This window comes from Oncorhynchus masou, chromosome 18 (assembly GCF_036934945.1).
Source record: "Oncorhynchus masou masou isolate Uvic2021 chromosome 18, UVic_Omas_1.1, whole genome shotgun sequence".
In the NCBI taxonomy this organism is placed as follows: Eukaryota; Metazoa; Chordata; class Actinopteri; order Salmoniformes; family Salmonidae; genus Oncorhynchus; species Oncorhynchus masou.
In genome coordinates this window covers 71,514,950-71,531,916 of record NC_088229.1, presented here as the reverse complement: position 1 = coordinate 71,531,916, position 16,967 = coordinate 71,514,950, and the positions used below count along the sequence as shown (strand labels likewise).

General features: G+C 40.2%; 1 protein-coding gene across 1 annotated transcript in view; it reads left to right on the top strand.

The window, feature by feature from the left end:
• The first annotated feature begins 249 nt into the window (after window positions 1-249).
• Window positions 250-16,967, top strand: part of LOC135505223 (germ cell-specific gene 1-like protein) — a 29,754-nt gene continuing 13,036 nt past the window's right edge. Inside the window, exons 1-3 of the mRNA XM_064924405.1 lie at window positions 250-556; window positions 1,744-1,791; window positions 9,687-9,839. Of these exons, the coding sequence (XP_064780477.1) occupies window positions 250-556; window positions 1,744-1,791; window positions 9,687-9,839 (508 nt within the window). The remainder of the gene's footprint in view (window positions 557-1,743; window positions 1,792-9,686; window positions 9,840-16,967) is intronic.

The window sequence follows — 16,967 nt, the reverse complement described above, 5'->3', positions numbered from 1 at the left end:
AGAGAGAGAGGCGGGGAGAAGGGGGATATGATGATGAGGAGGAGCGTTAGCTACAAAGTCTCAGAGTACCAGGCTCAGAAGAACATATCTGAGGATTAGCTCGTCATGCAGGAGTCTCGCGCAACTGTAATTACCCGCAGTGTAGTAACGGAAAGCCCGATTATCCTACATTAGGAGGATCTAAGGAAAAATCGCCATATACTGTGTTAAACCTTGGGATTAGCGCGTCTCCCTTTCCCGGTTGCTGTTATGGGGGGGATAGACCGGCGGCGGAGAGTATCTCTGGCTATTACGTTGAACTTCCTCGCGCTGATTCTAGCCGTTGTCGCGCTGACTACAAGCTACTGGTGCGAGGGGACACGGAAAGTGGCGAAACCTTTCTGTACCGGACCGGTCACCACCGCCAGACAGTCGTTCTGTATCAGGTTCAACAGCTCGAACATTAATGACAGCAGACTGGTCCAGTACATCTGGGAGACCGGCGAGGACAAGTACCTTATGAGGAAGTTCCACACCGGGATCTGGTTTTCGTGCGAGGAGAACGTCAATATGACAGGTAAACTCCGCGAACAAAACTTTTTCGCGCACTGCGATGTGACGCAGCTGTACGCATGGAACTAGCCCGTCTTTTAAATGGAAAGTTAGAATTGGGTTCTCAGAATTATAGACTATGCAAATTTTTTGTCTAGACCTATGTAATTGTTCTTGTCTTTTGAGTGAAATATCCAATGATTTTCTGTCAGCTGCCAGCACACTCACTCACACACATTAAAACGATCGTCTGTATTTAATTACGCACCTACGCAAAATTCTTAAAAATGTGACTGTGGTTGTTTTTACTCTGAGATTTTCATAATCATATTATGAATATTACGCATTTTACATTCAAAAAACATCTAACGAAAACGTTGTTTTTTAAACATACGAGAAAGTAGAAAAACCATATTTAATTTAGCTGTTTATTTTAAAGTAAAAATCTACAGTTCAAACTATAACAAAGCTGAAACCCCGCCACGATTTTGTTAAAAAACTGAGGGACGGGGCTGGAGAAATGAAACCGCTCTCAAAATCATAGACAGAGCTATGGATGCAAGGACTGACCATCCATGATATCAAAATTCTAGGTCAAGGTCCTGTAAATAGACTGTTCTCTCTGCAACCGCATGGCAAGCAGTACCAGAGCGCGGAGTCTTGGTCCAAAAGGCACATTATGAACAGCTTCTACCCCCAAGCTATAAGACTGCTGAACAATTAATCAAATAGCCTCCCAGACTAATGACATTGACCATCCCTTTGTTTTTTACACTGCTGCTACTCGCTGTTTGTTAATCCAACCTACATGTCCAAACTACCTTGACCAACCTATACCCCCGCACACTGATTCGGTAACGGTACCCCTGTATAGCCTTGTTTTTGTTGTCATTTTATTGTGTTACTTTTTTTATTTTTTTTTACTTTAGTTGATTTATTACATATTTTCTTAACTCTTTCTTGAACGGCATTGTTTGTTAAGGGCTTGTAGGTAAGCATTTCACGGTACACCTGTTGTGTTCGCCGCATGTGACAAATAACATTCGATTTGATTTGATGAGAAGCTGAGTAGTAGAATCAGGTGTTTCATCAGGGATGGAGCTAAAGACTGCACTGGGTTAGCCACCCGTTTATCCAGACATGCGCCTTAGAAATCTGATGATTGACTGTTTGATTGTATTGTGTTTGATTGTGTGGCATATTCTATTTCAGGTGAAAACTGCAGAAGTTTCATTTATGTTGCGCCCTCACACGAAAGAGGTAGGTTTTGCATAATAACATGTTATTACACTTTTTCTATTAATCTCTGAATGGCTATGGGTGTTGTTGTTTTATTTCAAGATTCCAGTCATCTCTCATATTAGGAATTGCAAGTGCAGCTCGAAGGGTGCAACTTGCTCGAAGGGTGCAAATTGAACCCAGTCACTAAATAGTCCTGGAGTATGGTCTCATGCTGGGCTCTACTGAGATTGAAGTTATCCTTAGATTTATTTGAAAGTGTGAATTAAAAAGTGAAAACCTACAGTAGCATAATTTAAGAGAATTAGAAATGCTGGGTTTTCCTGGGGAGCTACTGCACTGTAACAAATTGTTGTACATTTACAGCAACACTTTTACAGTAACTCTATATTACAGTACAGTACAGTGCTGTAAAGGCCAATGCATTTTCGGGGCTCAATTACCATTCCTCTAAACTGTTGTAAAATTACAACAATTTCTGTACTTTCATAATACAATTTTACATTAAATTACTGTATGATCTGTTTTGCTGTTTTTACAGCAGCATACTGCGATTTATGGTGCATTGTAGGAAAATGTCTCATTAACATTATTTTGAGGCGAACCTTGTAAGTGGCTATATTTGTTGCAACCATTAGTGAAAATTCTGTACCCCACTGAATAAACTACAATTTCGTATTTATTTCTGAAATTAATCTTGTAAATCTACAGTAATTTACTGTAATTCAGTAACACCCCACATAATACATTATCATACTGTGTTTTTGCAGTCTAAAAACATTCTTCTGTAAATCTACAGTAATTTGCTGTCGACCGTGCTGCCAGTAATTTACTGTAATTCAGTTCCACCACCCTTTTGTTGCTGCATGGTTTTGTTGTGGCTCATTAACACATTTTGATGTGTTCCTTGTAAGAGGCTATACTTGTTGCCCTGTTAGTAAAAGTGCTATACCAATTTAAGTGATATGTAGTAGTAGTGCCTTAATTAACAATGAACTGCGTATCAGAATAAGATCAGAGTGGCATCAAGTCTCAAACCTTAAATAATGGTTGAGCGTTTAACCATGTCTTTTTTGATCTGTTTTGGCTTGTAGTCACTGTCAGTTTAGAAGAGTTTCTTACAGGTCATCAACAGACAAAATCATGTTTTTCATGAAATTGCATGATATTTTAAGTAAACTTGATAAAATTATGAAAAATAACTTTTGCTTCTACATTGATCAAGTTTGATCATAATTTTACTGGTCCCCCTCCACCATGTCAAACACTTGGATGAATTATTAAGGGCACAAGGTGACATCACTTTAACTCTCATTTTAATACACCAATGGTAACACGATATTCTCTTAACTAATTTAAATAAGTACCGCCTTGTAACTAACATCAGAGAAGGCGTGCTTACAGAGGGGGCGTGGTTTATACAGCTAGATCATTCAAATCTCTGACGCAGTTGTCAAGAATGCACATCAGTCAGTGATGCTGTAAAGTATATCACAAAATACATGCCAAATGGGTGATATTTAAATATATATATCTACATATATACGTACACAGGGCTTTTAGAAATTATTCAGACCCCTTGACTTTTTCCACATTTTGTTACATTACAGGCTTATTCTAAAATTAATTAAATTGTTTTTTCCCCTCTTCAATCTACACACGATACCCCATAATGACAAAGAAAAAACAGATTTCTAGAAATGTTTACTAATTTATAAAAAATGTAAAATGATATATTACATTTACCTAAGTATTCAGACCCTTTACTCAGTACTTCGTTGAAGCACCTTTGGCAGCGATTATAGCCTCTTTATTTTACGTTTACTCAAGTATGACAATTGAGTATTTTTTCCATTACTGCTGCTTGGAGTTTGCCAAAAAAAGCACCTAATTTATGGGAAACAAGATTCTTTGGTCTGATGAAACTCAGATTGAACTCTTGAATGCCAAGTGTCACGTCTGGAGGAAACCTGGCACCATCCCTACGGTGAAGCATGGTGGTGGCAGAATCATGCTGTGGGGATGTTTTTCTGCGGCAGAGACTGGGAGACTATATATATATATATATATATATATATATATATATATATATATATATATATATATATATATATATAATCTCATTGATGCAATGTTAATGTTGTCTGAGTTATTTTGTGTATCACCAAATTAGCTTGAGATGATTTTACTGCAACACTGCTCACTGCATCCATGTTGCTTGATAGAGGCGTTTCAAAGAGCTGTCAGTCAAGTCAAGCTCATGAATATAAGGTCCCCACCCACTCAGTCTGTCTTTTCAAACTTCCTGGTTGTTAGCCATGAGAGAAAATGTACTTTTTAGAATTACTGTTCAGGACCTTTAAATTGTTTAATGGTTTAATATTTACCCCTTAAGCCCTCTACTATATCTGGTAGTGATATAAAATACAAATTATTATTTGGTATACTGTAATATAGAATTACATAACTGTTAGCAAGTGCTGCAGTTTTATTAAAATACTATTTATCAAAGTACTATATTGTTGTTTTGCTGTATATTTGCTACAGCATTCTGTAAATTATAGTGCATTGCGGTAAAATGTTTGGGGAGGGGGAACGAATCGCTGGCTCATTAGCATCTTTGGAGGCTTGCCATGTAAGTGGCTATATTTGTTGCACCCGTTAGTGGGAACACTGTACCAATTCAAGGGATGTGTGATAATGCCATAATAATGTAATGCATATAGGGGACAGGTTAGAGTGATAATAATTCCTAAACTGTTTATGTTGAATATTAAGCCATGTAGAAATACAGGGTACTTTGAAGACATTCCTATTGTTAACTACAGCAATGTTCCTAGTAATGGTTACAGAAGCATTTTACTTGCTATGACTGAGATACACTACATGGCCAAAAGTATGTGGACACACCTTCAAATTAGTGGATCTGGCTATTTCAGTCACACCGGGTGTATAAAATCAAGCACACAGTCATGCATTCTCCATAGACAAACATTGGCAGTAGAACGGCCTTACTGAAGAGCTCAGTGACGTTCAACGTGGCAACGTCATAGGATGCCACCTTTTCAACAAGTTAGTTCGTCAAATTTCTGCCCTGCCAGAGCTGCCCCTTTCAACTGTAAGTGCTGTTGTTGTGAAGTGGAAACATCTAGGAGCAACAACGGCTCAGCCACAAAGTGGTGGACCACACGGGCTCACAGAACAGGACCACCGATTGCTGTAGCACGTAGCGCATAAAAATCGTCTGTCCTCGGTTGCAACACTCACCACCGAGTTCCAAACTGCCTCTAGAAGCAACGTGCATGTCAGTCAGATATCCCTCCTTCATTAGTTTTACCTCCTCTGTGTCGGCACATTCTTTCCGTGCCTAATTCACTTCAATACAAAATACTGTTCAACACACACACACACACACACACACACACACACACACACACACACACACACACACACACACACACACACACACACACACACACACACACACACACACACACACACACACACACATGGATACCCACACACACACACACATGGATACCCACACACACACACACACACACACACGCACACACACACACACACACACACACACACACACACACACACACACACACACCCACGCACACACACACACACACACACACACACACACACACACACACACACACACACACCCTCTCTGTGCCTAATTCGAGTCCACTGTTTCTGTACTCAAAATGGGCATTATTATGATACATTTCTAACTGAGTTTATTTCGTTTTAATGTCATTGATCTCAGTTCTGATTTCATCCAATAAATCCTTTCTCTGTGCTTTTGTGACGGGGGATATGTTGGCTAGGAGGCTTAAGTTATAGTAATAGCTAAAGGGATACGCTCAGGTAGACAACAACAAAAAAAGTACAAAACTGCGAAAGAGGCACATATGTGAGATTCACATGAATAAATCACAGACTGCCTTCATCTCTTTAATATACACCTTAATCCTGCAGTGTAATAAAAATGATCACCTTTGATTAATCATTGAAATCCCATTTAAGAGTTTGGTCAGAACAAGTAAAAAGGATTGGTCTATCGCTAAGAGATATGAATAGATTCAATTATTCATCTAGGTCTAGGCCTACTTTTAACTTATAAATTCTAACTATTTTTGGGCAGCACTTTTTCTACGGGTCTTAAAGCACAGTAACTAACAGTGTTATAATCTATGTAATTACACTGTAACTGGTTAGTAATAACATGTAGTTATTATTGTCATGCCAACGTTAAAACGTTACATTAAGTTGCCCCCTATTACTATGTAACAACACAGTAATAACTATAGTAAAAACCCTAGTAACAACTTCACTTATTACACAATAGCAACAAGGACTGTGTAATCACACATCCCACTTGCTAAAGGGGATTCCACATTTCCTTGTTTCCACTATGTCACTACTATTTTGTAATTACACGGTTGAAGGTCACCTGTTAATGACCATTTTAATAACGCCAGCCAAATTGTGACCTTCTTACATGTACCCAGGGTTGATACCATCTTGCCCTAATAGGCTAGGAGCTGGCAACAACAATTGTAACGAGGCAGATTGTTTTCAGTTGTTCGTATAACCCTTTAGTTACATTGTAGTTACAATATAGTAATCTTTAACCGCATGTTAACATTACAATGTTGTTACAAATTATATACATGTATTTACAGTGTAATTTAATGTAAAATGAAAACTTGTTAATTAATTGCCATGTAATTACAATGTAACAATGTAAATGTTGCAGTCAATAGGCTTACTAGTAGCAATAAGGAGACAGGAGAAAATGTTCTGTTTGAATTTTCTTTAGTGGGTTTAACAAAGATTAATATTCAAAAGCATTCAAATTAATTTCCCTGTTTCAGACTCATAACAATAACTACTTTAGTAAGTAAAATGTACAAACACAGAGTCGCTACGCTAGCTAGTATTCCCCCATGCATTCATTAAAATGTAACAACAGAAACATGCAATTTCAACAATTTTACTGAGTTACAGTTCATATAAGGAAATTATTCAATTGAAATATATTCATTAGACCTAATCTATGGATTTCACATGACTGGGCAGGAGTGCAGCCAATGGGAGGGCATAGCTCCACCCACTTGGCTAATCAGCCAATCAAAATGAGTTTTTCCCCCACAAAAGGGCTTTATTACAGACAGAAATACTCCTCTGTTTCATCAGCTGTCTGGGTGGTTGATCTCAGATGATCCCACAGGTGACAAAGCCGGATGTGGAGGTCTTGAGCTGGCGTGGTTACACGTGGTCTGCGGTTGTGAGGCCGGTTGTACATACTGCTAAATTCTCTAAAACGATGTTGTCGGCGGCTTATGGTAGAGAAATTAACATTAAATTCTCTGGCAACAGCTCTGGTGGACATTCCTGCAGTCAGCATGCCAATTGCATGCATTGTGTTGTGTGACAAAACTACATTTTAGAGTAGCCTTTTATTGTCCCCAGCACAAGGTGCACCTGTGTAATGATCATGCTGTTATGCCACACCTGTCAGATGGATGGACTACTAAAAATTTGAGAAAAATTAAAAAAACATTTGTGTATGGAAAATGTCTAGGATCTTTACATGTTGCGTTTATATTTTTGTTCGGTAAAGGTTGCCTACCCTCACTGTATCTGCAAGCTGTTGGCTACAGCACATATGCCAAGACCAGTGGGCACAACAGTTTTTGTGACAAAACCATCAGTTGAGTTGAAAATGCAATGGAAACCAATTAAACTTGTATTTTTCATTCGGTACATGGGAATTTAACAGCAATAGTAATTTAATATACGTTACGTCATCACACACAGCTTTCCACAAATAGTCTGTTTAATGGAAACACATCTCTGCTGGAATAAGTTTCAGCAGTTGGATGCGTAATTACACAGTCCTTGTTCTAGACATGTTTATGACTGTTCCCGCTAAACCCTATTCCATGTAATAGCATAGTAATACTACGTTGCTGCTATGTCGTTACTACGTTGTGACTATGGTTTTACTGTGTTGTTACTATGTTGTTACTGTGTTGTTACATGTTGTTACCATGTTGTTACTACATCGTTACTACGTTGTTACTATGTTGTTAGTACTTTGTTACTATGTTGTTACTGTGTTATTGCATTGTTACTGTGCTGTTACTACGTTGTTACTATGTTGTTACTACGTTGTTACTGTGTTACTGAGTTGTTACTACATTGTTACCTTGTTGTTACCTTGTTGTTACTATGGTGCTACTGTGTTGTTACTACGTTTTTACCTTTTTGTTACCACATTGCTACTGTGTTACTGAGTTTTTACTACATTGTTACCTTGTTGTTACTATGGTGCTACTGTGTTACTGAGTTGTTACTATCTTGTTACTACATTGTTACCTTGTTGTTATCTTGATGTTACTACGTTGTTACGACGTTATGACGTTATTGCGTTGCTACTGTGTTGTTACTACATTGTTACCTTGTTGTTACCTTTTTGTTACACATTGTTACTTTGTTGTTACTGCGTCGTACCTACATTGTTACTACGTTGTCACCTTGTGGTTACTGTGTTGTTACTACATTGTTACCTTGTGGTTACTGTGTTGTTACTACGTTGTTACCTTGTGGTTACTGTGTTGTTACTACGTTGTTACTACGTTGTTACGTTGTGGTTACTGTGTTGTTACTACGTTGTTACTGCATTGTTACTGCGTTGTTATTGTTTTGTTACTGTGTTACTGAGTTTTTACTACATTGTTACCTTGTTGTTACCTTGTTGTTACTATGGTGCTACTACGTTGCTACTACGTTGTTACTATGTTGTTACTACGCTGTTACTACGTTGTTACTACGTTGTTACTATGTTGTTACTATGTTGTTGCTATATTGTTACTACGTTGTTATTGCGTTGCTACTGTGTTGTTACTATGTTGTTACCTAGTTGTTACCTTTTTGTTACTGCGTTGTACTACATTGTTACTGTGTAGTTACTACGTTGCTACTACGTTGTTATTGTGTTGCTACTGCATTGTTACTATGTTGTTACCTTGTTACTGTGTTGTTACTGTGTTGTTACTACATTGTTACCTTGTTGTTACTGTGTTGTTACATGTTGTTACTACGTTGTTATTGTCTTGCTACTGTGTTGTTACTATGTTGTTACCTTGTTGTTACCTTGTGGTTACTGTGTTGTTACCTTGTGGTTACTGTGTTGTTACCTTGTGGTTACTGTGTTGTTACTGAGTTGTTACTACATTGTTACTACGTTGTTACCTTGTGGTTACTGTGTTGTTACCTTGCGGTTACTGTGTTGTTACTGAGTTGTTACTACATTGTTACTACGTTGTTACTACGTTGTTACTATGTTGTTACCTTGTTGTTACTGTGTTGTTACTTTGTTGTTACCGTGTTGTTACTACATTGTTATTATGTTGTTATGACGTTACAACGTTGTTACTATGTTGTTACTACAGCTTTACTGCGTAGTTGCACAGTAATAGGGGGCAACTTAATGTAGTGTTAGAAGCCCGCAATCATATCAAGGACCATTCATCCCATCATCCATAACCCAGGCAGCGAGTGTAGGTCAGATGGTGTGTCTGTCTGTCTCTTAGAGACAGATGAATCTTCATTGTTACAGTGGAGGTTAATGATATGGTGAATGGGTCACTGGTCCAACTCTCTTTCCTAACCTCCCCCTCAATGTATGTGTCTCTATATTCCCCTCCCTCACTCCCTTCCTCCCTCCCTCCCTCCCTCCCTCCCTCCCTCCCTCCCTCCCTCCCTCCCTCCCTCCCTCACCTCCCTCCCTCCCTCCCTCCCTCCCTCCTTTTCCTCTCCCATTTGTCCCTCTTTCCCATCCCCTTGCCTCTCTCTCTCTCTCTCTCTCTCTCTCTCTCTCTGTGTGTGTGTAGGAGTGCTGTGGCTGTGTATCGTGGCAGAGTGTCTTTATATTCTCCTCCTGGCCACCGGAGGCATCCTCATGTCCATAGAGGCGTGTCACTTAGGAAACGTCATCAACGGACTCAAACTCAACGCCTTCGCTGCCATGTTCACTGTCCTATCAGGTAACAACACTTTACATGCTCTCTTATGTGTGTGTGCGTTCCTCTTGCTATTAAATCAGTCACTTTTCTCCTCTCCTCATTATTCCTCTCAGGTAGAAAAGTGTTTAGTTTGTTTGTTTGTTGCTGATTGGGACTACAGACACCCTTTAGATCAACACGGTCTTCATGCTGGCAGCTTTAGGCAGCTTTACTGCCTAAAGTGAGGGGCCCTAAAACAGTGACTTACTTATACCCATGGAGCACTGCTCACTGCTATCTGTGGGTCTGCAGACTGGGCTGGACTTGAAATCTACTCTTCCATTTATACTATGAGGCGTTGTCTTTTTCAGACAGCTTGTCTCGTTTTATCTGGATTAGTATTCATCTGGTCCTGTCGTCTGAGTTCGTCTGCAGACACATTACTCCAGTGTTCTATTGGCTACGTGATGGTCTATATGTTCTGTTGGCTACGTGATGGTCTAGATGTTCTGTTGGCTACGTGATGGTCTAGATGTTCTATTGGCTGCGTGATGGTCTATATGTTCTGTTGGCTACGTGATGGTCTAGATGTTCGATTGGCTACATGATGGTCTATATGTTCTGTTGGCTATGTGATGGTCTATATGTTCTGTTGGCGACGTGAAGGTCTATATGTTCTATTGGCTACGTGATGGTCTATATGTTCTGTTGGCGACGTGAAGGTCTAGATGTTCTATTGGCTACGTGATGGTCTATATGTTCTGTTGGCTATGTGATGGTCTATATGTTCTGTTGGCGACGTGAAGGTCTATATGTTCTATTGGCTACGTGATGGTCTATATGTTCTGTTGGCGACGTGAAGGTCTATATGTTCTGTTGGCTATGTGATGGTCTATATGTTCTGTTGGCTATGTGATGGTCTAGATGTTCTGTTGGCTACGTGATGGTCTATATGTTCTGTTGGCTACGTGATGGTATAGATGTTCTGTTGGCTATGTGATGGTCTTTATGTTCTGTTGGCTACGTGATGGTCTATATGTTCTGTTGGCTACATGATGGCCTATATGTTTTGTTGGCTATGTGATGGTCTAGATGTTCTGTTGGCTACGTGATGGTCTAGATGTTCTGTTGGCTACATGATGGTCTATATGTTCTGTTGGCTATGTGATGGTCTATATGTTCTGTTGGCTATGTGATGGTCTAGATGTTCTATTGGCTACGTGATGGTCTAGATGTTCTATTGGCTACGTGATGGTCTAGATGTTCTGTTGGCTACGTGATGGTCTATATGTTCTGTTGGCTATGTGATGGTCTATATGTTTTGTTGGCTATGTGATGGTCTATATGTTCTGTTGGCTACGTGATGGTCTAGATGTTCTGTTGGCTACGTGATGGTCTATATGTTCTGTTGGCTACGTGATGGTCTATATGTTCTGTTGGCTATGTGATGGTCTATATGTTCTGTTGGCTATGTGATGGTCTAGATGTTCTATTGGCTACGTGATGGTCTCGATGTTCTGTTGGCTATGTGATGGTCTAGATGTTCTGTTGGCTATGTGATGGTCTATATGTTCTGTTGGCTATGTGATGGTCTAGATGTTCTATTGGCTATGTGATGGTCTAGATGTTCTATTGGCTACGTGATGGTCTATATGTTCTGTTGGCTATGTGATGGTCTAGATGTTCTGTTGGCTATGTGATGGTCTATATATTCTGTTGGCTACGGGATGGTCTAATTGTTCTGTTGGATACGTGATGGTCTCAATGTTCTATTGGCTACGTGATGGTCTAGATGTTCTATTGGCTATGTGATGGTCTATATGTTCTGTTGGCTATGTGATGGTCTATATGTTCTGTTGGCGACGTGAAGGTCTATATGTTCTATTGGCTACGTGATGGTCTATATGTTCTGTTGGCGACGTGAAGGTCTATATGTTCTGTTGGCTATGTGATGGTCTATATGTTCTGTTGGCTATGTGATGGTCTAGATGTTCTGTTGGCTACATGATGGTCTATATGTTCTGTTGGCTACGTGATGGTATAGATGTTCTGTTGGCTATGTGATGGTCTTTATGTTCTGTTGGCTACGTGATGGTCTATATGTTTTGTTGGCTACATGATGGCCTATATGTTTTGTTGGCTATGTGATGGTCTAGATGTTCTGTTGGCTACGTGATGGTCTAGATGTTCTGTTGGCTACATGATGGTCTATATGTTCTGTTGGCTATGTGATGGTCTATATGTTCTGTTGGCTATGTGATGGTCTAGATGTTCTATTGGCTACGTGATGGTCTAGATGTTCTATTGGCTACGTGATGGTCTAGATGTTCTGTTGGCTACGTGATGGTCTATATGTTCTGTTGGCTACGTGATGGTCTATATGTTTTGTTGGCTATGTGATGGTCTAGATGTTCTGTTGGCTACGTGATGGTCTAGATGTTCTGTTGGCTACGTGATAGTCTATATGTTCTGTTGGCTACGTGATGGTCTATATGTTCTGTTGGCTATGTGATGGTCTATATGTTCTGTTGGCTACATGATGGTCTATATGTTCTGTTGGCTACGTGATGGTCTATATGTTCTGTTGGCTATGTGATGATCTATATGTTCTGTTGGCTACGTGATGGTCTATATGTTCTGTTGGCTATGTGATGGTCTAGATGTTCTATTGGCTACGTGATGGTCTCGATGTTCTGTTGGCTATGTGATGGTCTAGATGTTCTGTTGGCTATGTGATGGTCTATATGTTCTGTTGGCTATGTGATGGTCTAGATGTTCTATTGGCTATGTGATGGTCTAGATGTTCTATTGGCTACGTGATGGTCTATATGTTCTGTTGGCTATGTGATGGTCTAGATGTTCTGTTGGCTACGTGATGGTCTATATGTTCTGTTGGATACGTGATTGTCTCAATGATCTATTGGCTACGTGATGGTCTAGATGTTCTATTGGCTATGTGATGGTCTATATGTTCTGTTGGCTACGTGATGGTCTAGATGTTCGATTGGCTACGTGATGGTCTATATGTTCTGTTGGCTATTTGATGGTCTATATGTTCTGTTGGCTACGTGATGGTCTAGATGTTCTGTTGGCTATGTGATCGTCTAGATGTTCTGTTGGCTACGGGATGGTCTATATGTTCTGTTGGCTACGTGATGGTCTATATGTTCTGTTGGCTACGTGATGGTCTATATGTTCTATTGGCTATGTGATGGTCTATATGTTCTTTTGGCTAAGTGATGGACTAGCCTCTGGACCCTCCGGTCTGGTTTAGATTCTCCTGGACTATGCGCAAATGCTTGTCCATCCAGGAATAGGCTTAAAGCCTCTTGGCACTCTCCAAACCTCTTGGCTGTCATCCCAACCTCTTGGCTATCTCCAAACTTCTTGGCTGTCTCCAAACTTCTTGTCTTGCGTCCAGGTCATTTGCGGTAGTTTGGCACTCGTCTGATGTTGGTAATTCAATGTTTTTGTTCTTGATGAAGGCATTAACAGTAACCTCAGAAATCCACAAAATGTACCATCGAACTGAACTCTGAAACATAACGGGGATAATTTCATCGGCAATGTTGGCTGAAATGGGGGTCATCACTAAAGACTACTGTAGGTAGAAATTGGTTCGCAGATATAAACCAAGAGAAACAATGAAATGTCAGAAAACGTTTTGTTTTATGTTCCCCATTAATGGAATGGATGACCAAACCACCTCAAATCAACCACTAATTTAACTGGCATGTAAAAACACAGTTAAAACCTGTTAAGGCTAGGGATAATACTGCCCCCTTTGGATGAATTGCGTGCCCATAGTAAACTGAAAAAAATCCAAAATTGCTAATATATGCATATAATAATTATTATTGGATAGAAAACACTCTAAAGCTTCTAAAACCGTTTGAATTATGTCTGTAAGTATAGCAGAACTCACAGGGCAGGCAATCTCTCAAACTAGTTTTGGAATCATGAAAGTTGGGGCAAGTTTGACGTCATCGCCCCCACCCTTCCCAACCAGCTATGGATCTGGAAACACTTTCTATGTCTTCCACTAGATGTCCTCATTCAGTAGAGCGTTTAATTGTGCAAATCCCGTGAACTTTGACCCTTTGAGACGAAAAACAGTGGGTGTCGCAAGAAAATACATTTGCGTTAGGGTGCGAATTGGACACAGACCTTCCTCTGTTCCAGCTTGCCTGAGATGAGGTAGGATTGTCCGGTTGGAATGACAATCGTTTTGTACGTTTATAACATCCTAAAGCTTTATTCTGCACTTAGTTTGACCAGTTTAGTCAACATATAATATGTCATTTTGAAGTTTTGATGCGCAACTGTTCTGGACCAGAAGTCATTTTTGGTGCATTTGAGCTGAAAGTGGTAGCATATGCTACTACATGGACACCCGAACTGAAACAAAACTATGTATTGGGTAAGTATGACTCCTTCCACTACATTCTGATCGAAGACCATCAAAGGTAAGGGAATATTTATGTTGTAATTTTGTATTTCTGTTGACTCCAACATAGCGGAGAAATATTGCTTACGTCTGAGTGCCGTCTCAGATTATTGCATAGTGAACGAATTCCGTAACGTTAAAAATAAATGTGACACGGGGGTTGCATTAAGAAGCAGTGTATCTTTCTAACTATATGTAGAACATGTATATTTAGTCAAAGTTTATGATGTGTATTTCTGTTATCTGGCGGAGCTTTCTATAATTTCTCTGGACATTTTTGAGCATTTTCTGAACATGGCGTCAATGTAAACGGAGATTTATGGATATAAATTGCATATTATTGAAAAAAACATAAATGTACTGTGTAACATGACATATTACTGTCATCTGATGAAGATTTTCAAAAGGTTAGTGAATTATTTTTCTTTTAATCCTGCGTTTGTGATTGCATCTTTTGACAAAATGGCTGCATATCGTCTGTGTCTTTGTGGTGGTTTGACATAAATATGTGCTATGTTTTCGCCGTAAAACATTTTAGAAATCTGACTCGCTGGGTAGATGAACAAGGTGTTTATCTTTCATTTGAGCTATTGGACTTGTTAATGTGTGGAGGTTAAATATTTCTAAGAATATTTTTGCATTCTGTGCGCCACCTTTTGAGTTGAGCGGGGGGGGGGGGTGGTTCCCGCAGGGAAACCTGTACCGTTAACACGATGATTAAACTGTTCTCAAATGAACATAGTCTCATCTCAGGGGAGTTATCCTGTCCTGTCTACAGTCTCATCTCAGGGGAGTTATCCTGTCCTGTCTACAGTCTCATCTCAGGGGAGTTATCCTGTCCTGTCTACAGTCTCATCTCAGGGGAGTTATCCTGTCCTGTCTACAGTCTCATCTCAGGGGAGTTATCCTGTCCTGTCTACAGTCTCATCTCAGGGGAGTTATCCTGTCCTGTCTACAGTCTCATCTCAGGGGAGTTATCCTGTCCTGTCTACAGTCTCATCTCAGGGGAGTTATCCTGTCCTGTCTACAGTCTCATCTCAGGGGAGTTATCCTGTCCTGTCTACAGTCTCATCTCAGGGGAGTTATCCTGTCCTGTCTACAGTCTCATCTCAGGGGAGTTATCCTGTCCTGTCTACAGTCTCATCTCAGGGGAGTTATCCTGTCCTGTCTACAGTCTCATCTCAGGGGAGTTATCCTGTCCTGTCTACAGTCTCATCTCAGGGGAGTTATCCTGTCCTGTCTACAGTCTCATCTCAGGGGAGTTATCCTGTCCTGTCTACAGTCTCATCTCAGGGGAGTTATCCTGTCCTGTCTACAGTCTCATCTCAGGGGGAGTTATCATCTGTCCTGTCTGTCTACAGTCTCATCTCAGGGGAGTTATCCTGTCCTGTCTACAGTCTCATCTCAGGGGAGTTATCCTGTCCTGTCTACAGTCTCATCTCAGGGGAGTTATCCTGTCCTGTCTACAGTCTCATCTCAGGGGAGTTATCCTGTCCTGTCTACAGTCTCATCTCAGGGGAGTTATCCTGTCCTGTCTACAGTCTCATCTCAGGGGGAGTTATCCTGTCCTGTCTACAGTCTCATCACAGGGGAGTTATCCTGTCCTGTCTACAGTCTCATCTCACAGGAGTTATCCATCTATACCCACATCTATACCTACATATATACCCACAGCTATACCCACATCTATACCCTCATCTATACCAACATCTATTCCCACATTTATAACAACATCTATTCCAATAATCCATACCCACATCCATACCCACATCTATACCCACATCCATACCCACATCTATACCCACATAAATAACAACATATATACCCACATCCATAAGGCACATCTATACCCATACATCCATAGGCACATCTATACCCACATCAATAACCTCATCTATACCAACATCTATTCCCACATCTATAACAACATCTATACCAATAATCTATACCCACATCCATACCCACATCTATACCCACATCCATACCCACATCTATAACCACATCCATACCCACATCTATACCCACATCCATAACCCACATCTATACCCACATCCATAGGCACATCTATACCCACATCAATAACAACATCTATACCCACATACATACCCACATCTATAACCACATCCATACCCACATCTATACCCACATCCATACCCACATCTATACCCACATCCATAGCCCACATCTATACCCACATCCATACCCACATCTATACCCACATCCATACCCACATCTATACCCACATCCATACCCACATCTATACCCACATCCATACCCACATCTATAACCACATCCATAGGCACATCTATACCCACATCCATAACCCACATCTATACCCACATCCATAGGCACATCTATACCCACATCAATAACAACATCTATACCCACATCCATACCCACATCTATAACCACATCCATACCCACATCTATACCCACATCCATACCCACATCTATACCCACATCCATAGCCCACATCTATACCCACATCCATAGGCACATCTATACCCACATCAATAACAACATCTATACCCACATCCATAACCCACATCTATACCCACATCCATAGGCACATCTATACCCACATCAATAACAACATCTATACCCACATCCATAGGCACATCTATACCCACATCAATAACAACATCTATACCCACATCCATACCCACATCTATAACCACATCCATACCCACATCTATACCCACATCTATACCCACATCTATACC